Source organism: Nerophis lumbriciformis, linkage group LG02 (genome assembly GCF_033978685.3).
Source record: "Nerophis lumbriciformis linkage group LG02, RoL_Nlum_v2.1, whole genome shotgun sequence".
In the NCBI taxonomy this organism is placed as follows: domain Eukaryota; kingdom Metazoa; phylum Chordata; class Actinopteri; order Syngnathiformes; family Syngnathidae; genus Nerophis; species Nerophis lumbriciformis.
Genome location: NC_084549.2, coordinates 55,371,953 through 55,397,500, shown reverse-complemented (window position 1 = coordinate 55,397,500; position 25,548 = coordinate 55,371,953). Strand labels below are relative to the sequence as shown.

General features: G+C 42.0%; 2 protein-coding genes across 9 annotated transcripts in view; both read left to right on the top strand.

Annotated features, from left to right (window-relative positions):
• piezo1 (piezo type mechanosensitive ion channel component 1 (Er blood group)) overlaps positions 1 to 15,716 on the top strand; it is a 237,591-nt gene extending 221,875 nt beyond the window's left edge. Inside the window, exons 48-55 of the mRNA XM_072916588.1 lie at positions 2,832 to 3,020; positions 3,362 to 3,454; positions 3,560 to 3,732; positions 8,177 to 8,299; positions 8,394 to 8,473; positions 9,736 to 9,925; positions 14,417 to 14,558; positions 14,680 to 15,716. Coding sequence (XP_072772689.1) covers positions 2,832 to 3,020; positions 3,362 to 3,454; positions 3,560 to 3,732; positions 8,177 to 8,299; positions 8,394 to 8,473; positions 9,736 to 9,925; positions 14,417 to 14,558; positions 14,680 to 14,805 — 1,116 coding nt within the window. The 3' untranslated portion in view covers positions 14,806 to 15,716. The remainder of the gene's footprint in view (positions 1 to 2,831; positions 3,021 to 3,361; positions 3,455 to 3,559; positions 3,733 to 8,176; positions 8,300 to 8,393; positions 8,474 to 9,735; positions 9,926 to 14,416; positions 14,559 to 14,679) is intronic.
• A 9,445-nt stretch (positions 15,717 to 25,161) lies between these two features.
• The window catches only part of ddx51 (DEAD (Asp-Glu-Ala-Asp) box polypeptide 51), a 40,315-nt gene continuing 39,928 nt past the window's right edge, over positions 25,162 to 25,548 (top strand). For 3 of the 8 annotated variants that reach the window (XM_061964954.2, XM_061964989.2, XM_061964951.2), the window contains exon 1: positions 25,163 to 25,369. In XM_061964954.2, the coding sequence (XP_061820938.2) occupies positions 25,347 to 25,369 (23 nt within the window). In that variant the 5' untranslated portion in view covers positions 25,163 to 25,346. Of the gene's footprint in view, positions 25,370 to 25,548 lie in introns of all 8 variants that reach the window. The other 5 variants (XM_072916593.1, XM_061964938.2, XM_061964972.2 and 2 more) reach the window with 4 other exon arrangements.

The following is a 25,548-nucleotide window of genomic DNA, read 5'->3' as shown; positions in this document are numbered from 1 at the left end:
TATTTAAAATCTAATTTTTTTTTATTTCAACCGCCCGACCCAACCCGCGGATAAAATCTAATTTTTTTTTATTTCAACCGCCCGATCTGCAGATAATCCGCAGACTCCGCGGTTGTGTCCGCAAACCGCGCATCTCTAATATATATATATATATATATATATATATATATATATATATATAGCTAGAATTCACTGAAAGTCAAGTATTTCTTATATATATATATATATATCTTAACCACGCCCCCCGTCCCACCCCAGACCACGCCCCCCACCCCCCGAAATCGTAGGTCTCAAGGTTGGCAAATATGCAGTAGGGAAAGAAAGACCGCCAACTTCTTCCTTTTCCACAGTGGGGATGTACATCGACCGGCAAATTGAGAGCTTTGCCTTCTGTCACAGCTTTTCTTCACAATGACAATCTGGTACAGCGATCGCATTACTGTAGATGCTGCGCCGTTACGCCTGTCAATCCCTCGTTGCAGTCTTCCCTCACAATATACTTGCACTCGTCGAACCTTAGGCAAGATCTAACTCCCAACCCGTAGGGCGCAACCCACTCTTTTCTGACTATCAATCACTAACAATGGCCTCATATTTTAGGTGCTCAGTGCTGAGTCTCAGAAACATTCCACTCAGCTGCGAAATGCCCGAAACGCTGAAGATGACAGCTTGATGAAGTCATCAGCAAACAGCAGAGACAAGATCTTAAGGCCCCAAAGCTGGACACCCTCAACGCCTTTGCTAGACCTCCAAATTGTGTTGATAAAAATAATGAACAGACGTGTCAAAGGACAACCTTGGGAGAGGCCAACGTTCACAGTGAACAGGGTCGACATACGCTGGCAATATGAACCAGGCTCCTGCTCCTCCTAGAGAACCTCCCACAGGACATGCCTTTTCCAAGTCCATAAAGGACATTTGGACCTTTGACAAATTCCCTTACACCCTCCAGTATCGTTGCAGAGTGTATAGCTGGTGCAGTCTTGTACGCCAATGACAAAAATCACATTGAGCTCCACAATGACCTAATGTAGCTGAGGTTCGATGAATGGTTGTACTCAAGCACTTTGGAAACCCCACAGTCTGCAAATCCAGAGGTACTATTATTGACTTTCACACAATGTTGAAGAGATGTGTTAACCAGACAATCCAACAAATCTAAAGTCGTCCTCCCCTATGGCCTTGGTAGTGATTCCTCAGCGTTTGTTGATGGACATTTGTGTCCTGACTGTTATGTTGAGATGGTTTGAGCAAAGCGTTGAAGACTTGACAAACAGGAGAGTCTTCTAAGCGTTCCCATCACACCGTCACTACACTTGTGTATGCCAGGTCTTTGCATCTTGCGCCGCCATCCATTTCAACTGATCACCAGGTGATGATCAGAAACTCAAGAAAACTCAAAAGATTGGTCTTTATTGTGAGGCTTCAGTCTTTTTATGTCATCTCACTCGGTAAATCACTTTTACAACAATAGCTCCAGAAAGACGCCCATTAATTCCATTTCTTCCTTGTCAATCTTCTTACATTACTTTTTGTCTGGGACTTGTCTGTCTCTCTTTTCCTTTGGGCCGGGCTATTCTGGATTGGCCGGTTATTGTTTTGTGTTTTGTTACTAGTTTGTTACTTGTTGCTAGGCATGCAGTTTTTTTATTTAGTTCGCTTGGCTTGCTAGCGGCTTGCCACAATTGTAAAATATTTATTCTATGAATCTGTACCTCATGCAAGACAACGTTCAAGTAATCCTGTTCTTGTGGTCAAAATATGTGGGTAGAAAAGCTCAAATAGTTGTGCAAACCTTTTGGTAGAGATCCATCAGTAAACCTCTTTTCTTTAAACAGAGCAAAAAACATTAGTAAATAAAACATATATTTTTTTAAAACGACTGATTATTTTATGACATGTAAAAAAACCTTTTCAGATTATGCCCCCACTTTAAACTTATTCTCATTTCTTTTTTTTGTCCTGTCCAGCCACTTAGGCAAATCATATTGTTGATGTAAATGCTCTTATTTGCTGTACAGATTTACTTTACAAAACAGAAGTGTGGGATACTTCTCTTGTTGCCTTATTTTAATTACATAATCATTATTATTTATTATAATGATGAAATATTTAGATTTTCTTAATTAAATGGATTTATATTCATGTTTGGCGCAGCCGGACCGCAGCAGTAGGGGATAGAAAGAGAAAAAAAGGAAGACAGAGGGGGGAATTGCGGGGACAAGAGGGGGATAAGACAGAGAGACAACAACAACAACAACAGAACAACATCAGCAAATTCGATATGTACAAATATGATACGAAAAGGGATAGCAAAGAAGCAGTTGGTGAAGTAAATATTAATAACACAGAAATGACAATGAACATTATTGCACTACAAATGTAGAAATAAAAATACCAATAGAAATAGCACAATTGATGATAAATGACAATAATAATTACTTATATTATCAACAATAATGTTGTTTCAAATGCAACAATACATACAAGTAATGAAAACTTGAATTACAAAAGAAAGCAGATAAATGGAGGGGAAGAAAGAGAAGGGAAATGTATTAACCTTGTAGATGGTTATAGTACCAATAGGTTAAGCTTTGTCAGTGTGCCGTGTTTTACCCAGTTTCCCCTAGGCCCTAGGGGAACAACGTTAATATATATTTGATGAAACGTGATAATATGCATGACTGTATGTATGCATATGTGTTTCTATATGTACAGAATGTGTAGCGGTATATGTATGTTTGTACAGTGAATGTGTGTGTGGATGTATGTACTGTATTTGTGTATGTATGTATAATTCTCATTTCCAAAACAATGTTTCCTTCCTTCAGAAATACCCGCAGCCTAAAGGACAAAAAAAAAAGAAGATGGTGAAATATGGAATGGGTGGACTGATCATCTTCTTCTTAGTGTGCATCATCTGGTTTCCCCTTCTCTTCATTTCATTGGTCAGATCTGTGGTGGGTGTCATAAACCACCCTATTGATGTCACTGTTACCGTCAAACTTGGAGGATATGAGGTAATATTTATTTCATAAAGTATGTCTTACTGTCTGCCTGTATTCATTTGTATTATGTGTTTGTAGATATGTTGTACAAGAGAAGTGTAGTAGTAGTAGTTTATTGGTTTATGCCTAATGTTGCAAAATATATTAGTCTATATTGTGATATATTTTTTTAGGAATTAAAATGCTTAAAATTCACATATAAATTGTTCCAGTTTTCTGTTATTATTGATTTCATGATTTTATGATTTCAATATTGACATATTCGGATTGGAAATTACATAGATGGATTGTGTTTGAGCACTTTTGATATTTTCTGTTGTTTTTATTTGGATCTATTTTATGTGTGTGTCCAGCCTCTCTTCACCATGAGTGTCCAGCAGCAGTCAATTCAACCCTTTACACAGGTGGATTATAATGAACTCACTCAAAAGTTTGGAAACAATGCGGTACGTAGTCAATTCAGAGTTGTGGTGCATGCATCTCTTTGTGTTTTGCTATTTAACACCTGAAACATTGGGATTTATTGTTTTATTCCTTTCGATTGTTTGTAGGTTGCCATGCAATTCATTTCTCTCTATGGTTCTGAGGACATTGTTACAGCCATGATTGAAGGCAGTTCGGGATCAGTTTGGAGAATTAGCCCCCCCAGCAGACGGGAACTCATAAAAGAACTTCTCGAAAGTCCTGCTGACCTAACATTACGTCTGTCATGGAATTTCCAAAGGTAAAATCTTTGCTCTACCTGTTACAAAATTGGAGAAGTACTGCAAGGCAAGGCAAAACAATTTAAAAAATCTCTTTAATCATGAAGACCATATAGTTTTCATCAGGCTTGGCTTACTTGAATTGTGCTAAGTAGTAAAAAAAAATATGTGCCTGAATACAATTGGACATAGAGTGAACTGGCTGAAATAACTTTGATTCTGTATTCAATATTGTAAACCTTAAAAGGAAACACTGAGTTGATCTCTATGCTGGCTAGTCAGGATGGGTGGCTGCAGGAGTCAATTCTGAGCTCCTTGATTACAAATGAGACTGAAGTTACTGGTTTAAACTTTTTTTTTTCAATCTGTTGTAATGTCACAAGAGTGTCCACAGTTCTTCCCGCATCCACCAATCATTTGTGGCAGCTTTGGGGTACTTTGAAGACTGGCAGCAACTTCCAATTTGTCGACAAACCACAGCAACGCTTACTCCAATCAGCAGATGTCCTGTTGTCATAATTCCGAATAGGTGGATATCGTCACGTCCTCGAGGGTCGCCAGGCACGCGGCACTCCTTCTCCTCCCAAGAATCCGTCGTGTGTCCAGCAACAACCGCTCCGTCACGACAAGCAGGTTCCCCTAAACCCAAGATCTTGTCAATTTCATTGAGACCAGTTAAATAGTTCCAATGTTGATTTGGAGAGCAGTGCAAAAAGAGGCAACAAAAAAGTTAAAGGGGAACATTATCACAATTTCAGAATGGTTAAAACCATTAAAAATCAGTTCCCAGTGGCTTATTATATTTTTCGAAGTTTTTTTCAAAATTTTACCCATCACGCAATATCCCTAAAAAAAAGCTTCAAAGTGCCTGATTTTAACCATCGTTATAAACACCCGTCCATTTTCCTGTGACGTCACATAGTGAAGCCAACACAAACAAACATGGCGGAAAGAACAGCAAGCTATAGCGACATTAGCTCGGATTCAGACTCGGATTTCAGCGGCTTAAGCGATTCAACAGATTACGAATGTATTGAAACGGATGGTTGTAGTGTGGAGGCAGGTAGCGAAAACGAAATTGAAGAAGAAACTGAAGCTATTGAGCCATATCGGTTTGAACCGTATGCAAGCGAAACCGACACGACAGCCAGCGACACGGGAGAAAGCGAGGACGAATTCAGCGATCGCCTTTTAACCAACGATTGGTATGTGTTTGTTTGGCAGTAAAGGAAACTAACAACTATGAACTAGGTTTACAGCATATGAAATACATTTGGCAACAACATGCACTTTGAGAGTGCAGACAGCCCAATTTTCATCAATTAATATATTCTGTAGACATACCCTCATCCGCGCTCTTTTCCTGAAAGCTGATCTGTCCAGTTTAAGGGACGGTGTGAGCCAAGACATCCAGGGGGTTTAGCTCGCTCGTCTGCGGGAACAAACTGCCGCCATTGCTTGCCGTGCTACCGAGGTCCTTTGTCCCTGAATTGCTCACACACTCCGGCAGATTCAATGGGGGTCTGGCGGCAGATTTCTTTGACTTTATCGTTGGAAATGCATTTGCTTTGAGTGTCGCAGGATATCCACACATTCTTGCCATCTCTGTCGTAGCATAGCTTTTGTCGGTAAAGTGTGCGGAACAAACGTCCAATTTCTTGCCACTTTCGCATCTTTGGGCCACTGGTGCAACTTGAATCCGTCCCTGTTCGTGTTGTTACACCCTCCGACAACACACCGACGAGGCATGATGTCTCCAAGGTACGGAAAACAGTCGAAAAAACGGAAAATAACAGAGCTGATTTGACTCGTTGTTTGAGAAAATTGCTTCCCGATGTGACGTCACAACGCTCCGAGAGCGAATATTAGAAAGGCGTTTAATTCGCCAAAATTCACCCATTTAGAGTTCGGAAATCGGTTAAAAAAATATATGGTCTTTTTTCTGCAACATCAAGGTATATATTGACGCTTACATAGGTCTGGTGATAATGGTCCCCTTTAAGACAAGACAAGACAAAGAAGCAAGCAGGAGAGATAAGGGAGAGGAAAGGGAAGCGTCCACCCTCGATGAGTGCCAGAGAGAAAGAGATGCAACATAAGATATTCTGAATCTTCTTGTGATATAATATATTGATATAATTATTGTTGTTGTTTATTGGTTACAGCTTATGAAAACCTTAAATTTTAAATCTCAGAAAATGTGGTGTTTTAAAAAAACAGCAACTAAGCCATGATCATCAAAATTATATTAAATAGAGGCTTAATCTATGTCATTTTGCATGTAATGAGTCAATATCACATATTAGTTTCACGTTTGAAGTTGAATTGCTGATATGATATCTTTATAATATAATGGCTGAGCGAAAATGTGGTTGGAAGAAGACATGCAGCTTTTCTCAGACTACAATGGAACATTCACCTACCGAAGGAGCATCTATGTAGCAAATTGTTGGAAGCTCTTGACCACAAACTTAGTCACTCTTCGGTGACATTTGTCATTCCGAGTGGTACTCTTCCCTGCCGTGGTGAAAGCTAGCAGCAGAAGTGAACTGGAGCCATTACTGCCCGCCTCCAAACTAGTCAGAATATGTCTTCTCATGCTCATCTAAATGAGGAAGGCGTTCATTTCACTTTAACAGGTAATAGCGCTAACATTATTGGCGGTATTAGTACCTGTTGTATTTACGTCAGATGACTGCTGCTGTCTGGGATGAGATCGGCACGGTCCATAAACGCGACATTAAATGCATGCTGTACGGTCAAATGTTTCAGCATATTGCTGGTATGTCCTCCTTTTGATGAATTGGAAGTAGCGCTGTTGCAGTCTTTTTCAGTACAATGTCGGCGCTTTTTTCCGCCCGGGAACACGCCATGTTGCTGACGTCACTATGCACGTTGCGTAACTACGTCATCCCCACCCAGAAGAACCGTGAAGAAAACCACTGGACGAAATGGCAAGCGATTCCAAGGAATTGATACACTGGTCTGAACAAGAACCGACTTTCAATTCCCATCCCTACATGCAGCCAATTAATTTCACCTCGAGTGACAAGTATTTAGCTTCCGTGTTTTAGCTTGCTAGCCCGGCAAAATCAGAGTCACATGGTGCAACTTGCGTTAAATATTCAAAAAACGGTAGAATCGAAAAAGACAGATATCACATACAATAACATAGTGAAGAAAGCGTTATATTCTGAACCTGAAATGAAATGTTCCGTTATTTACAGTGACGTGCGGTGAGGCTGATGGCTGGTGAGGCACTGACTTCATCACAGTCAGATTTACAAACATATGAACCCTAAAGAGTATCTTATTCACCATTTGATTGGCAGCAGTTAACGGGTTATGTTTAAAAGCTCATACCAGCATTCTTCCCTGCTTGGCACTCAGCATCAAGGGTTGGAATTGGGGGTTAAATCACCAAAAATGATTCCCGGGCACGGCGCCGCTGCTGCCCACTGCTCCCCTCACCTTCCAGGGGGTGAACAAGGGGATGGGTCAAATGCAGAAGACAAATTTCACCACACCTAGTGTGTGTGTGACAATCATTGGTACTTTAACTTAACTTTAACTTTACACATACAAACTGTAGCACACAAAAAAATCACATTTAATTTAAAAAAACGTTATTATGGTCTTACCTTTACTTATAAGTGCGGGAACAGTGGTGTTCGTGTTGGAGGAGTTGTGAATGAATGAAATATGAAATCCGTGCTGCAGTCTGCAGGCGTACCTAATGTTGTGTCCCTGCAGTCGTTCACGGCTCCTCCGGCGCGAGCAATGTTGTTTTTGCACTTTTTGGCTTCTTGTTAAGTGACTTTTTTTGGGTGGATTCGGTCTTGCACGTGGAGGGTTTGGGTGTGGGCTTTGGTTGGTGTGGCGCTCCCGTCGGGTGGTGCGTTCTGCGGCGGGGGGTGCATTAACCGGCACCAGGAGGCGGGATTACGCGAGCCTCAGCCAGTGCGTCTTCGCAGCAGTTTTATGATTGCTCAGCACAATAAATACTTTACACATACAGTTGTTGACAAAATACACTGTACATTATATACCTCAGCTAACTAAACTATGGAAATGTATAATATAATTCATATAGCAATACGGTCTCACTGCACAGCAGGCCAGCAGTTAGCCGAGTCCGCAATCCATGTGGAGGCACAACTGAGTGACGTGCCTCAACTGGCTGCTGATCACCGCACCGTCTCTTCTCAATATTTGAACGGCAAATGTGAACATTCAGCGATTTTGAATAAAAATAATCTAAAACTGGTGAAGTTAAATGGAAAATAACTTTATAGTATAATCACTGAATACATATTACAATTTAATAGATTTTTTTCTTTTTACATTTTTTTTCTTTCCATGATGGCAGGTGAGGCCCCCGCCTCAGTGACCGCACGTCACTGGTTATTTACGTGGTCGCAGTGTTTTTTTAATTTTATTATTTTATTATTTCATCCAAAACAGGGACCTGGGTAAAGGAGGGACCGTGGAGTACACATATGACAAACATTCTATTCACCTGGAGCCTGGCAACCCTGTCAGGGCTAATCTAGCTTCTCTTCTGGTGGGCAATCACACTAAGCCTGTGTAAGTTTACACTAATGTGTGTAATATTTTTTACAAATTCATTTTTCTTACAGCCGTAATTTACTCTCCAAATTGTGTCTTGTTTTATTCATAGGCGTGTTCCAAATATGTTCCCAAATTACATCCGTGCCCCCAATGGAGCAGAGGCCAAACCAGTCAATCAACTATATGAAGGTGACATACATTTGAATACAAATACACACTCAAATTGATGTGACAAAATTGTAACAAGTGGGAAAACAGACACGTACATTTTTCACACTTTTCATGCAAAATGTTAAGCATAGAAAGACAACTACAGATTTCAACTTCCAAGTGATGGAAGTTTCCATTTTAAAGGGGAAACATATTTTAGTAAGGCAAAGTTCATGATAACAACAAGTTAAGTTGTGTCAGAGAGGCAATGCAACATTTGAATTCAGGTATATAGTTTTCGCCAAAGGCTGTTAAAGCATGTAGTTTGTAGCTGAATGGTGAGAGGTTCTTGTTTTTCTTGACATGTTCTTATATAACGCTTTTATCTGTAGGCACTGTTGTCGATTTCTATTAAGTTTTTAATTTTCTTTCCGCAGGCAATTAAGTATTGTAATGTGTTTATGTCACAGGTATCACCTAAGGAAGCATTTTTACAATTAATTACACAAAATAATTAGGGATGTCCGATAATGGCTTTTTGCCGGTATCCGATATTCCGATATTGTCCAACTCTTTAATTACCGATACCGATATCAACCGATACCGATATCAACCGCTATATGCAGTCGTGGAATTAACACATTATTATGCCTAATTTGGACAACCAGGTATGGTGAAGATAAGGTACTTTTTTTTTTTTATTAATAAAATAAGATAAATAAATTAAAAATATTTTCTTGAATAAAAAATAAAGTAAACAATATAAAAACAGTTACATAGAAACTAGTAATTAATGAAAATTAGTAAAATTAACTGCTAAAGGTTAGTACTATTAGTGGACCAGCAGCACACACAATCATGTGTGCTTACGGACTGTATCCCTTGCAGACTGTATTGATATATATTGATATATAATGTAGGAACCAGAATATTAATAACAGAAAGAAACAACCCTTTTGTGTGAATGAGTGTAAATGGGGAAGGGTTTCTTTTTGGTTGGTGCACTAATTGTAAGTGTATCTTGTGTTTTTTATGTTGATTTAATAAAAATAAATAAAAATAAATTTAAAAAAACGATACCGATAATTAAAAAAACGATACCGATCATTTCCGATATTACATTTTAACGCATTTATCGGCCGATAATATCGGCCTCCCAAAAATAATTGATTTATTGTCCCATATAACTAGCTAATTCAAAGTCTGTGTGCCCCATAAATACCATGACAGCTATAGTCTCGGCATTTTACTCATTTATACTTAAGAAAGTCTGCTTTAACATCGTTGATTGTGTGTTTTAGGGAACGAAGGAGGTTACCAGAATATAACCCTTTTCCTGATGAGTGACGAGTCACTGAACTCCAGTGGGAAGCAGGAGTGGTGGGACATTGCCATTGGGGGCTGTGCCCCTTCTTCATGTGGAGTTCTGTCCATGATCATATTCAATGACAAAGTCAGTCCACCCAGCCTTGGCTTCCTTGCTGGATATGGGTGAGAAACACAAACTCTTATTTAGCATGTATGGGCGCTAGCACCATTACACCTTTATAAGGGGGCTGGAGCCTCCCTTAAAGGGGAACTGCACTTTTTGGGGGAATTTTGCCTAGCGTTCACAATTATTATGAAAGACAAGACGACGGATTCATTTTTATAAAAATGCATTCTAAATATTAAATAAACGTAAATAAAAGCCCACTTGCAGCGGAGCCAATGGGAGCTCCACTATTTCGCCTGTAAAATCCAATAAATAACCATTCAAAATCCGCCAACAATACTCTATTTGCATTATTTTTACTTGAATATTAACCCAAGTAATAGTGATATTGCTATTGAAGGGAGTTATATCATGTACAATTTTCTTATATGATTGGAAGTAGCAAGTGTTTCTATTTGGTCACAGAATCCTTTGAAATATTATTCTACTAAGGGCAAAAGTGCACATGTCCATCACAGCTTGTCCAGAGAGGGGGGGCTTTGACCCCAGGACATTGGGGAATTTAAAGGACAGCAGCAGTTGGATTTTAGGAGCGATAATGAAGACATTAGCAACATCTGGTAGGAAGTCCCACAGATTAGACAAATTAGATTAGACATTAGACAAACTTTAATGATCCACAAGGGAAATTGTTCCACACAGTAGCTCGTGTAAGGATGGAAAGGACAATGCAGGTATAAATAGACTAAATATAGCGATATAAAATATAACATATATACGTAATATTTACATAATATGTATGTATGTACAGTATATTATATATACTGATATATTATGTCTATATCATATATAGAATATAAACAATTACCATGTAATTGCCGCTGCTCCTCCACATCGAGAGGAGCCAGATGAGGTGATTCGGGCATCTGGTCAGGATGCCACCCGAACGCTTCCCTAGGGAGGTGTTTCGGGCACGTCCGACCGGTAGGAGGCCACGGGGAAGACCCAGGACACGTTGGGGGAAGACTATGTCTCCCGGCTGGTCTGGGAACGCCTCGGGATCTCCCGGGAGGAGCTGGACGAAGTGGCTGGGGAGAGGGAAGTCTGGGCTTCCCTGCTTAGGCTGCTGCCCCCGTGACCCGACCTCGGATAAGCGGAAGAAGATGGATGGATGGATGGACCATGTACAATATTACAGTATATGTGACAGCTGCAGCATAAAATAGAGAGTAAATCCAGCAGAAAATAGAAAATAGACATTAAAATAGAGGTTAGGGGTCGGAGGTCACCTGACTCAAACTGATCAGAGGAATAATGTCAGGGAAAGATTGATTGGCCAGACTGACCGGCACCAAGCTTCAAGATTCAAGATGCTTTATTATTGTCCATTCTTTAACATGTACAAGACACATAAGAACTGAAATTTCATTTTCGGCACAGTCCCACTAAGAGCAGACATACGTTACAGGGAGACAAGATGGGACTGCCAACGGATCAGCCACTTACGGCGCTCCTTAAAAAAGGTGGGAAAAAGGTGATATTGGGAAAGGGGGAAAGAGTAAAAAATATCAGTCTAAGGCTGGACCCTCGGGAGGTGGTCCAGACTCAGTCCAAGGGAAAAAACCTCACATAGCATAGCACACATAAACATGTTACATATAATCACAACAACTCGCAACAGAGGGGGGGGGGGGGATTTGGGGCCCTGGAGGCAAGGCTAGAACCACAAAGAGTAAGGGTCTTTGTTTAAAAAGGTATTCAAGAACAGTTGTCCGAGAGGACATCAGAAGAGATTCGACCCATTCCTTCTCCTGGAAACTGCAGTTCCTGTCTGAGGCTCGCTGAAACAAATACAGCTTTTTGTTCAACGATTCCTCTTGGCGTCTTCTTGGCTCATCACGCAGTACACAGTCACTCTGTTCTGGGAGAGTGACACGATCGACCAATATACAACACTATCATAAGCGCTAACGCAGACAAACTATTTATAGCGGCGCCGTGATCACTACCGTGTGTGCCAATGTTTACATCATCGAGTGGTCTGCTGCTTCCTCGCCTGTAATTTTATTCTAGATCATAAATCATGCCTCTCACCTGGACAGAAGAAGTCTGAGTAGGTATTTTGGCAAGTTGGTACACTTTGACAGCCATTTAGGACCCGGAAATGGCAAGGACCCACACAAAAAGATGCTTGGGAGCAGGGGCGCCGAAAAGGGGGGGGTACAGGAGACGGATTCTAGGGGCCCATGATGGAGGGGGGCCCAGAGAGGCCCCTAATGATGATGAAATTATAATACAGAAAAAATAATGACACTGTGTTGGGGGCCCTGTAAAGATTCTTTTCATGGGGCCCAAAATCCCTAGCGGCGCCCCTGCTTGGGAGTGCAGGTGGAGAAGGTCTGTGAGTTTTCGGGTGAGGGAGGGAGTGAGGGAGGTATAATCAATGGGCAGAGAAAAGTTGTTGGCTGTGTTTGTGAGGGATTTGGGACCAATGACGATGATATCTGATTTGTCACAGTTTAGTTTGAGGAATGCAAGTTGCATTTAGGTTATTATTTGACAAAGGCAGGAAGTTATAATAGTGTGTGTGGAGGCAGTGATGGATTTGGTGGATATATAGAGCTGGACGTCACCATAACAGTGTAACCCGGGAACATGATGTCAGATGATGCTATCAATGGTAAATAAGTATAGAATGAAGAGGAGGGGGACCACGTACCGATCCCTGGGGGTCACCTTGGGACAGCGGGGTAGCAATGTGTTGGGATGTATATCGCTAAGATTTTATCGATACCAATATCGATATTCCTCATCGATACCGATATTCCTTGGTACTCTTATCGGTACTATTAGTAATTGATGGAAACAAAGATGTGGAAAAAATGCATTTTTGTTACCATTTTTATTAGCACCAGCATCTTGTAACATCTCACAGCAGTGGTGTGGAGAAAGTCCAGATTTTTGTCAGTGATTAAAATATTTAAGAGCAAGCGTTTGTTATTAAAGGAATTGTGCAAGTTTTAGGTGCTCAGTGACACAATTGGCTGAGAGGTGGGAGGAAAAGAGCAAAGATTGGACAGGTCCACATGACGTCAGTTGGGATCTGTTCTGTAGGTACTTTGTGGATGTCAGACATTTATAATGGGCCGAATAGGAAGAAAGTATATACATATTATATTTATTAGGTAATTTTATTGATATAGAAATTATTTGCATAAGTGGAACAGCGTGTGTACCACATTTTCCGGACCATAAGGCGCACCGGATTATAAGGCGCGCTGCCGATGAGCGGGTCTAGTCAGGTTTATTTTCATACAAAAAGCGCACTGGATTATAGGGCGCATTAAAGGGGTCATACTAAACTTCTATCTATATATATATATATATATATATATATATATATATATATATATATATATATATATATATATATATATATATATATATATATACAGGTAAAAGCCAGTAAATTAGAATATTTTGAAAAACTTGATTTATTTCAGTAATTGCATTCAAAAGGTGTAACTTGTACATTATATTTATTCATTGCACACAGACTGATGCATTCAAATGTTTATTTCATTTAATTTTGATGATTTGAAGTGGCAACAAATGAAAATCCAAAAGGGGTGCCATGTCATCTGCTGGTGTCGGTCCACTCTGTTTCCTGAGATCCAGGGTCAACGCAGCCGTCTACCAGCAAGTTTTAGAGCACTTCATGCTTCCTGCTGCTGACCTGCTCTATGGAGATGGAGATTTGAAGTTCCAACAGGACTTGGCGCCTGCACACAGCGCAAAATCTACCCGTGCCTGGTTTACGGACCATGGTATTTCTGTTCTAAATTGGCCCGCCAACTCCCCTGACCTTAGCCCCATAGAAAATCTGTGGGGTATTGTGAAAAGGAAGATGCAGAATGCCAGACCCAAAAACGCAGAAGAGTTGAAGGCCACTATCAGAGCAACCTGGGCTCTCATAACACCTGAGCAGTGCCAGAAACTCATCGACTCCATGCCACGCCGCATTAACGCAGTAATTGAGGCAAAAGGAGCTCCAACCAAGTATTGAGTATTGTACATGCTCATATTTTTCATTTTCATACTTTTCAGTTGGCCAACATTTCTAAAAATCCCTTTTTTGTATTAGCCTTAAGTAATATTCTAATTTTGTGACACACGGAATTTTGGATTTTCATTTGTTGCCACTTCAAATCATCAAAATTAAATGAAATAAACATTTGAATGCATCAGTCTGTGTGCAATGAATAAATATAATGTACAAGTTACACCTTTTGAATGCAATTACTGAAATAAATCAAGTTTTTCAAAATATTCTAATTTACTGGCTTTTACCTATGTGTATATATATATGTGTGTATATATTTTATATATTGCATTGTAAGACTGGTGCTCAGTTTTAGCAATGCTAGACATTTTTCATAAATTTTCTGTAGAAACGAAACTTAATTGCTTCGATTATATTTGGGAAAGTGTTTGAGAATTAATTTATTGTTTGATTTAGTGTCGTTGTTCTTTTTTCCTCTTCCTAGGATCATGGGTTTGTATGTGTCTGTGGTCCTTGTTATTGGAAAGTTTGTGAGAGGCTTCTTCAGTGAGATCTCCCACTCGATCATGTTTGAAGAACTTCCCTGTGTGGACCGCATACTCAAGCTCTGTATAGACATTTTCTTGGTAAGTATGTATGTTTGAAAATGTGCTGTTCATACATTTAATCATCTGCTGTATATGCCGATTGAACACACGTTTGTGTAAAATTACCCTCTGCAAACTAAGACTGCTCAATGCCTTTCAGGTGCGTGAAACTGGTGAGCTAGAACTGGAAGAGGAGCTTTATTCAAAACTCATCTTCCTCTATCGATCACCAGAGACAATGATCAAATGGACTAGGGATATCCACAGCCAAGACAGAGACCGATGAACCGATTGGTTGTCTTTTGGCTGTGTCTTTTTTTAATAATGTCGAAAGCAATAAATCCATAGAGCATTGACCTATCAAGTCAAGGTTTATGAGAGGACTGCAAGATTGGACATGGATGGATGCTGGAACTCCACACACTTACATAAAGATCAAAGAATGTACCTGTACACTGTAAACCCTAACATGTTGGAAATGTCTACAAGCTAAGATGGTAGCTGTTTTGATTTAATCAACTTAACCAAAATCATGACTGCTAAGCTTCTCTACACTTTTATGACTAATGTATTGTACATCATGTTTACAATAAATGGCTTATTAAGTCAAATCAAACAATGTTGCATGCAACCTTAACATTTTGTTATCCAGCGCTGTGTATTTTATGTAAAATCAAAATTATGTAAATATTACAACAGCTCAAACAAGCCTGGAATGGGGTGGATAGGCCAAGAAGCAGGCAAGTTCAGAGCCCTCAGTGTGATCAACAACATTCTGGAGAAGAACGGTTTGAGAGAGTGAACTCCCTACTCTTGTCAAGACAGTAAGCAAGAAAAGCAGGTAATAAACCTCCACTTTCTGCCCCATGTACTGTAACATAATGCCGTCAGTAGTCAAGAGGTTACAATAATTAAACACATTTATTTGAAAGGTCTTTGAGCAGTAGCTGAAATTGTTGGATCATGCATTCTAAAACATTTACTGCTGTAGATATGCTTGTCTTAGGAAATGTAAAAGCTATTATTTTGGCTATGACTTCAAAGATTCTTCTTTATTGTCAATTCCTCCATAGATGCTAGACCATTGGTTCTTAACCTTTTTGGAGGTACCGAACCCCACCAGTTTCATATGTGCATTCACCGAACCCTTCTTTAGTGAAAAATAAAAACAATTTTTTTTTCAAATTAAAAAAAAAAGTCATGTTTTTTTTTATTGGTGCACAAAATGAACCGTGCATGAACATCACCTCGTTCAAAGAACAAAACCAACACAGTGCATGAACTCACAACAAATTACACACCTTACACACATTACCATGAATTGATTAACGTGGACCCCTACTTAAAGAAGTTGAAAAACTTATTCGGGTGTTACCATTTAGTGGTTAATTGTACGGAATATGTACTGTACTGTGTAAACTGTACTGTTTCATATAATGTATTCTCTTCCTTTGCAATCTGCTAGTAAAAGTTTCAATCGATCAATCAAAAAACCTGCAAATCAAATGGAAAATTAGAAGGAACATTGTTTGGAGGTATCCATAATACGCTGATAGAGAGAAGTTTTTATTTACACGATAAGTTGGATGTGTCTTTACCTCCGTGGCGGAGGCTCCGCCGAACCCCTGAGGCCGACTCACCGAACCCTTAGGGTTCGATCGAACCCTTAGGGTTCGATCGAACCCAGGTTAAGAACCACTGTGCTAGGCATAGGAAGGAATCAAGATCCCGTTTCTCTCTCGCCTATACTCTGGAGCAACTTTCCCAAGCTTGGGGGGAGAGTGGCCACTGCAACCAAGCTACAAAAAACAGGAAACAGGAAAAATGACACATCAAAGAGACTACAGACAGAAGGCATGTTGTGTTGACTATACAAAAACACTAGAGTCATTAGCAAAACAACCCAAGGGCAGACGGGATCTCAATAAAGTCCCCAAGACCGACAAGAGTCCTTAGTCCCTGGTGACATGTTCCTGGTCCTCCCTTGGCTGGCTCAGCAGAAGCTCCGTGTTTTGGGCCCTTGATCTCTCCAGCTCCCTCTCCCGCTCCCAGAGCCCCTCCAGGGAGCTGTGGATGCTCAGACCCCCAGGCTTCATGGCACTCCTCAGCCGGTTGTTCTCAGGCCCTTCTGGACGAGCTTCCACTCTGCCATGCTGCGCATGCCCTGGACGTGGCGCATCTCCCGCCGGAGAGCCTCCTCGCAGGTACCACAGGTTCCACGTCTCTGCGACGCCGGGACCGCTACCGCCAACTCCGCCACAGCAGCCAATAGGTAAGGCTGCTGCAAAGGCTGTTGATGGAGTTGCACCCACTCAACCTGTCCCTGACTCCACTCTTTACAGATGTAGTGCTGTCTATGCTGTTGTTAGAACATTTCCCCACAGACGATGCACCACAACCCCTTTACAAACTGGTTAATGAGAAAACAAGTGACCCAACTTCCTGACTAAAGAATTGGCACATTCTAAACCAACAACACAGGCTCACTTTCTGACATTCCAATCTGTTAATCCAGGAAATATAAAATGAGGCTCTGTGAGAAAAGTCTAACTGAACTAAAGAGAAGCAACACTCAAGACACTCCTGTTGCACCACCACCACAATTTACGCACAATGTTGTGCCACAGCCTGCACCTGCTGTATCTCCTGTTTACACTGATTATGGCTCAGATACAAGATTTTCCTCCTGTACTTACCTGGAAGTCTCAGGCCATTCGTCTGTGAACACTGCCCCAGAACTTTTGTAGGACAAGGACACAGACAAGGATGCCCCCCATAGTTCCACAAACAAACCATGCGTAAGGATGGGTACCAAATTTGGGACTTTTATAGGTACCAACCGAAGTCTGTCAGTAATCCTGTGTACCGATTCACATAAAATTAAACAGTGCCATATTTCAATAACTTTGTTGCATGTTATATAATGTCATGTCCAGTTGCAGCCACGGCACGACAAGCAGTCAAACACTCAGAACGGACTCCGACAGACAGCCTCCAGGTAATGTTCCAATTTTTCATGCCAACAAAGCAAGAAAAAGTGTCACGGCCAGGGTGCATTGGAATGCGCCCTCATCATTGCGCTCTGCGCTTCACACCGCGGGACACGCCCACGACTGTGGCACACATCCAGGGACGCGCCGCGCGCGTCTCCACCCTGCAGCTGCCGCCAGCTGCAATCACTTGCCGGCAATCATCACACCTGCCTGGAATGAAGGAGCTGCCTTCATAAACCTGGACATCTTGGCATGCCGGGGCCGGAATATAATCATCTGTTGGCGTATAGTAAGCGATCATCCTGCTTGATGCAATACTGTTCTCTCTGTCTGTTTTCCCTTCCGTGTTTCATTGTCGTGTCATCCTACTGCAGACCTCCGTTCCTGTGTTTTGACGTTGCTGTGTGTCTCGTCATTTCTCGTCGTCGTTCCCCTGCTTCTCGGACTGCTCCTTGGATCTCAACCTCCCGCTTGGACACGGATTCCCCCCTTCCCCTGGACTTCCTCATCTCTCGTTCAACACTTGGTAACGCACACCTCAGTTAAATACTACACATAGTCTTACACCATACACACTCTTGGATTTTGCCACACTCCATTTCCTTAGTTCGTATATTTAGTGTTGTTTATTATTATATATATTACATATATAATAAATCATTGAGCATTACTGCCATCTAGTGTCTGTTGCCGTCACCTCCCCTGCAAACCTTAACAGTATATTCCGGCCAATTGATTAGGGACCTGACGGCACAGTTCCTTAGCCCCGCCCCCAGTGACTTTAGCCCTGCCCCCAGTGGAAATTTTTTTCACTTCCCTTTTTTTTTCTTTTTCTTTTGTCCTTTTCTTTTACCTCCACCCTGGAAAAAATTTTTAGCCCTCAACACTCCTTCAAGGGACTGTTTAACTCCAATATGGGGATGAAGGAATTTACCCGTCGCCTGGACACCCTCCTCCCACCCTTAGTGACAGTCCCTCAGTCAGCTGGTAGCGTCTGGCATCCGCGTTCGGAGGGGGGGGGGGGTAGTACTAGTCTCTTCCATTTTAGCACTGGTGGCTGTTCTGATGTGGTAGCACAGCTGAACCCAGACAGGCTACCACCTGACAGTACTAGTCTCTTCCATTTTAGCACTGGTGGCTGTTCTGATGTGGTAGCACAGCTGAACCCAGACAGGCTACCACCTGACAGTACTAATCTCTTCCATTTTGGCACTAGTGGCGGTTCTGATGTGGTAGCACAGCTGAACCCAGACAGGCTACCACCTGCCAGACAAATACCCCCTGTCTTCTGTTTTTCCCAGCCGCAGCCACCAGTCCCCCGGCTAGCCTCCGAGCTAGCACCAGTCCCCCGGCTAGCCTCCGAGCTAGCACCAGACCCCCGGCTAGCCTCCGAGCTAGCACCAGACCCCCGGCTAGCCTCCGAGCTAGCACCAGACCCCCGGCTAGCCTCCGAGCTAGCACCAGACCCCCGGCTAGCCTCCGAGCTAGCACCAGACCCCCGGCTAGCCTCCGAGCTAGCACCAGACCCCCGGCTAGCCTCCGAGCTAGCACCAGACCCCCGGCTAGCCTCCGAGCTAGCACCAGTCACCCGGCTAGCCTCCGAGCTAGCACCAGTCACCCGGCTAGCCTCCGAGCTAGCACCAGTCACCAAGCTAGCCTCCAAGCTAGCACCAGTCACCAAGCTAGCCTCTGAGCTAGCACCAGTCACCAAGCTAGCCTCCGAGCTAGCACCAGCCATCAAGCGGGCCTCTGAGCTAGCACCAGTCACCAAGCTGGCCCCCGCGTCTCCACCAGCTCCCAGGCTGGCCCCCGCATCTCCACCAGCTCCCAGGCTGGCCTCGACCTCTGCGCTTCGGCCGGCTCCGCCGACTTCTGCTCCGCCAACCTCTGCGCCTCGGCCAGCAGCATTGGCTTCAGCACCTCGGCCAGCTCCTCAGCTGCCCTCCTCGTCTCCGGCTCCGATGACGTCTGCTGCTTCCACACCTCCGACGACATTGTCCTCCTTGACTCTGGCTCCGACGACATCGTCCTCCTCGACTCTGGCTCCAAGGTCTTCATCCTACTCGTCTACTACTTTCCACGGCGCCGCCTGCTCCCTTGTCTCCTGCATCGTCGCTACCGCGACCTCCGGCTGGCCGGCCGCAAAGGCAGTCAACAGGCTCCTGCACACGGCGCCCTCTGTGGCCAGGGCAGGGACACTTTCTGCGCCAACAGCAACGCCCAAAATATGGATATGTTTCCCGTAGGCTGCTGTGGTTCTGGCTCCACTCGCGTCCGCCCTCCGGACGTCCAAGAAGGTGGTCGTTCCTTGGTCGTCCACCTCGCAGGCTGCTGCGGCGTTCTACTCGCCGCCGCCACCAGACTCGTCCCCGCTGGATTCGGGGACACTTGGGACGGCGACCCACCTCCAGTTCACCCCTCCACCCTCCCTTGACTTTTGACCTCTGTGTTCTCGTGATTCCTGCTAGAGGACATCTGGGAGCTGTCCATAAGGAGGGGGATACTGTCACGGCCAGGGTGCATTGGAATGCGCCCTCATCATTGCGCTCTGCGCTTCACACCGCGGGACACGCCCACGACTGTGGCACACATCCAGGGACGCGCCGCGCGCGTCTCCGCCCTGCAGCTGCCGCCAGCTGCAATCACTTGCCGGCAATCATCACACCTGCCTGGAATGAAGGAGCTGCCTTCATAAACCTGGACATCTTGGCATGCCGGGGCCGGAATATAATCATCTGTTGGCGTATAGTAAGCGATCATCCTGCTTGATGCAATACTGTTCTCTCTGTCTGTTTTCCCTTCCGTGTTTCATTGTCGTGTTATCCTACTGCAGACCTCCGTTCCTGTGTTTTGACGTTGCTGTGTGTCTCGTCATTTCTCGTCGTCGTTCCCCTGCTTCTCGGACTGCTCCTTGGATCTCGACCTCCCGCTTGGACACGGATTCCCCCCTTCCCCTGGACTTCCTCATCTCTCGTTCAACACTTGGTAACGCACACCTCAGTTAAATACTACACATAGTCTTACACCATACACACTCTTGGATTTTGCCACACTCCATTTCCTTAGTTCGTATATTTAGTGTTGTTTATTATTATATATATTACTATATATAATAAATCATTGAGCATTACTGCCATCTAGTGTCTGTTGCCGTCACCTCCCCTGCAAACCTTAACAAAAAGGTGCTCAAAAGTACAGAAATTCTCCACTTTTCAAAATGTGCTGGCTGGATCCTATTTTCCTTGGATTTGCCATACACATGCTAACAGATTTGCATCAGCAATTTTACATGGGGATTTCAACACCTCTAAATTTGGTAATGAAAACGAGCTGAAGTGTAATCAATACAATATTTACAGTTTAAACACTTTGTAGGGCTCAACAAAAGAAAAGACTGGCACATTTAACTTAGAGGCAGAGACTACTTCATGACACTGTAGTCTATGCACTACTGCTTGGAATTGCAGCTGCATGCAAAGTCTACTACATAGCATGTTACAGTACTTCCAAATGAGACACAGAAGTGTAAGAAAACAAGATAACTGGATTGCACAGCTGTTTTGAAAGTTGGTTCTGGATCAATTACCAGATACCAAGACCTGGTACTGTAATTCAGATGTGAAAGATACCCATTCATACTCTTGAGTGGGCTCTCTTACATTAGTCAGCAACCAGGTCTTTGAACTCGTTTTTGTCCCAACAGTACTCCCCAGTGGCAGCACAGAACACTTGCACCCCTGACATGTTGCAATACACCCCCAGGCCTTGGTCATATGCCCCACAGCCAGATAGTGCAAAGTGCATCAGAACTTGTTTTTAGACACAGGTACCAATTCTCCAGTTTGACAAGCCTTGAAAAGACCACACCTCCTCTGTAAACATATTGTTAGCACAACACCGTCTTCCTGGGAAAGTCTGAATGGCTGCGTTGCACGAGACGTCGTGACTGGTTGCTGTCTCCCCGACTCAAGCCTACTGGGGCAAACAAGCGTATTTCTGGCAAGAAGTCGAGTGAAAGCAGACTGAAAATGCCACATACTGTACATGCACTGTTCTGGCCGTGGAAATGGTTCTAATGGGGATTTTGTAAGAAGTTCTTGAAAAGTTCCTAAGATAGTCCATTATAAAGAGAAAAAAGCTGTGGAAACAACCAAAAACTGCAGAAAAAAGTGTCAATTAATTACAATAATTTAATAAAAGAATTAGAATGGTATGGCATCAGTGGGTTGGTCTTAAACTGAACTGAACATGAAGCTCGGTGAACACACGTCTATAACGCTAAATATATCCTGTGGCGTACCACAGACATCAATACTGGGACCAAAATTGTTCTATCTTTATTTAAATGACATTGGTAAAGATACAAAATACTTAAATTTAGTATTATTTGCGGAAAATACAAATGTGTTTTGTTTAGGAGGGAACACACAGAAGCTAATACAAATAATAACAGAAGAAATTAACAAATTAAAAAAGATTGTTTGACAAAAACAGACTATCTTTGAACCTCAGTAAGACGAAAATAATGCTATTCAGTAACAGCAGAAGAGAAACTCAAACACAAGAACAAATAGACGGAATAGACATTGAAAGAGTAAATCAAATACATTTTCTAGGTGTAATAGTTGATGATGAAATGAACTGGAAATTTCATATAAAAATATACAACAAGAAATACATCAATAATGAAAAAATCTAATTATGTATTGGACCAAATATCACTTCACATTCTCTACTACTTGCTAGTGTTACCATATCTGAGAAATTATGCAGAATATGGGGAAATAACTACAAAAGTACGCTTCCGTCACTAACCGTGTTACAAAAAAGATCAGTTAGAATAATACATAATGTTGGATATCCATCCATCCATTTTCTACTGCTTGTTCCTTACGGGGTTGCAGGGGGTGCTGGAGTTATCTCAGCTGCACACTGGCGGAAGGCGGGGTAAACCCTGGACAAGTCTCCCCATCATCGCAGAATGTTTAATATAGAGAACATACAAACCCTTTATTTATTGAATCAAAAGTACTGAAATTCCACGATATAGTGAATTTGCAAACAGCTAAAGTAATGCACAAAGCAAACTATAATCTGCTACCCAGGCCCGGCCCTAACCAATCTGGCGCCCTAGGCAAGATTTTAGGTGGCGCCCCCCCACATCGGCAGTGAAGTGTATATACTCACAAGAAACCGAATAGCTTTGTCTTTGACCTTTTTTTTTTTACTTACAACTATACCTAATATATAAAGGGATGGAAAAGTGACTATTACCTGCAGGGCAAACATTAGCTAACCAGAAGGCAATAACAATGTAAACAACAAACACCTGCTTAAAAGATCTAATACAAATGTCCCTGAGGAATGTAAGGTGGGAGTACTGTAATTACCTAACGTTACATTATTATTTTCCATAACAATTTAGCCCCCTCCACAATATTAACCCGACGTTAAAACAGAACTAGCTATTTATTGATTAGCAATTGCCGAATCATGTAACATTAGCTTAATGCTAAAAAGCCAGGCTACTATCACATTCTGTAACAGACAAATAATTTCATGTAGGCTCACGTTACCTACCTGCTACCTCTGTCTTTTCTCGTTTCTCCTCCTCTTCTTTTCTCTTTTTTCTTCCCTGGGCACCTGACAGTTTTGGCTGTTTTGACATCTTGTGTTGATTTTTTGATGTGGTGACGTCCAAAAAGAGTCATGAAACGGTAAGGGAGGAGGCGCGCCGTGTTAAATAGGCTTTACTTTGCATTTTAATTAACGTGGGATTATTTTTTGTATTTAGAAATAATAGTACCAACTTTTTTTTTTTTTTTTTTTTTCTCCAACATTTGTGGCACTGGCGTGGCGCCCCCTGATGGACGGCGCCCTTAGCATTTGCCTATACGGCCTATGCCACGGGCCGGCCCTGCTGCTACCCATGAAAGTACAACAATTCTTCAACAAAAGAGGAGAAATATAACCGTTGAGAAAAATGGAATTTAAAACATTTTTATTCGCGTACAACACTTAAAACATTTAGTATATCTGTATGTCGGATTAAATTATGGAATGGGTTAACTAAAGAACTCAGTGTACTAATATAATCCAATTCAAGAAACTGTTTAAACTCAAAGTGTTACAAAGCACAAAGAATTACAACAATGGTAAACATTCTGAACTTATTGAAGATCTTATTCATCTCACCATATGAAATACAACTTACTTCGCTATTTATTGTTTATTTCTTTTTTATGTTATTATTTATGGAGTATATTGTGAATAAATTGAGAACAGGAAATGAACAAAAGTGTTAGCAATTGCTATGTAATGGAAAGGGTGTAATATTAAATAAGAACAAAATAAGAAATAAAAACACTTGATCACCGTTAATGGAATTCTTAGATGTCTGTATTACACTGTTATTAAAACAAAGTTTTAGGGGGAAAAAAGGGACAGCCTTCGCGCACCGCGATGAAGTTAAGTGAATTAGTGAAGTGAATTACATTTATATAGCGCTTTTTCTCAAGTGACTCAAAGCGCTTTACATTGTGAAACCCAATATCTAAGTTACATTTAAACCAGTGGGGATAGCTCTACCAACCAAGGGATCGAACCTGCAACCCTCAAGTTACTGGCACGGCCGCTCTACCAACCGAGCTATACCGCCCGTCAGCATTCTACAACTGCGCACTGCGAAGGATGCTGCCGCCGAATTTAAGTTATTTACTGAAATGGAGTGAGCCTATGGCTTTGCACTTTGTTTGTTATATGTATATATTTTGCATTTTATTTTAGTTACTTTGTATTTACATACACATCGAGAGGAGCCAGATGAGGTGGTTCGGGCATCTGGTCAGGATGCCACCCGAACACCTCCCTAGGGAGGTGTTTCGGGCACGTCCGACCGGTAGGAGGCCACAGGGAAGACCCAGGACACGTTGGAAAGACTATCTCTCCCGGCTGGCCTGGGAACGCCTCGGGATCCCCCGGGAGGAGCTGGACGAAGTGGCTGGGGAGAGGGAAGTCTGGGCTTCCCTACTTAGGCTGCTGCCCCCGCGACCCGGCCTCGGATAAGCGGAAGAAGATGGAAGGATGAATTTACAACCCCCTGGCGCTGTTTTGTACTGTTTTTGTACTTACTTTGATTATTATTTCTCAACTGTTTGTAAATGTTGAAATGTATAAATACAGGTTTATATAAAATTAAAAAAAACATAGAATGTTTATGTCAACATTATTATGCTCCAGGCAACGTTTTTTCTACATAAACGTCGATTTATGAAAGTAAGGCCTACATTTTCTAATTGGCTTAATGGTTTACGATTATCACTCAAATATTGGAGGATGATTAGGAGTACAAACGCCCTTAAATTGATATCTTTGTGAAAAACATTTAAAGTGATTTTGGTAGCCCTATTTGTCTTTTATTGTATTTTTTTCATATTTTTGGATACTATTATTTACTATTATTCAATCTGTATTTGCGCATTATATATGTATATTTGTTGTTCAATAAAATAAAATAAAGGATGCTGCCGCCGAATTGGGACACGGCTATTGAATCAAGTAAAACTGTTTATATAGATAAGTAGATTTATTTTGAAAAAATACAATTACTTCCAGTGTGAGATTCTGATCAACAATTCTTCCCGAACGAACAGTGGCTGTAAAGTCACACCGGAAGTCTCACCGCACAGCGAAGAAGAAGCAGCCCATGACGTCATCAAACTGCGCCACGGAAAGCGCTAGAAACACGCGTGTAGTAAAATGTTGCTCTAATAGTGGATTATGAGTGAATAACAGACGTAACGACACGGGGAAGTTTTTTATTTGTATTGGAAAAATGGCATTGTTTCAGATAAAAAGGTAGGACTGACTACAAGACCTATTGTTGCTGTTTGCTCTGAAACGTTTGTAGTTTCTTGTTTGTTTTTAAACAAACATCAATTGCTATAACACCCCGTCGACGCTATGCCAATAATTACAGGCAACTTTAACATTTCTTTACGGTTTTGTTTCACAACAAGCTGATACTTGTTAAGTTT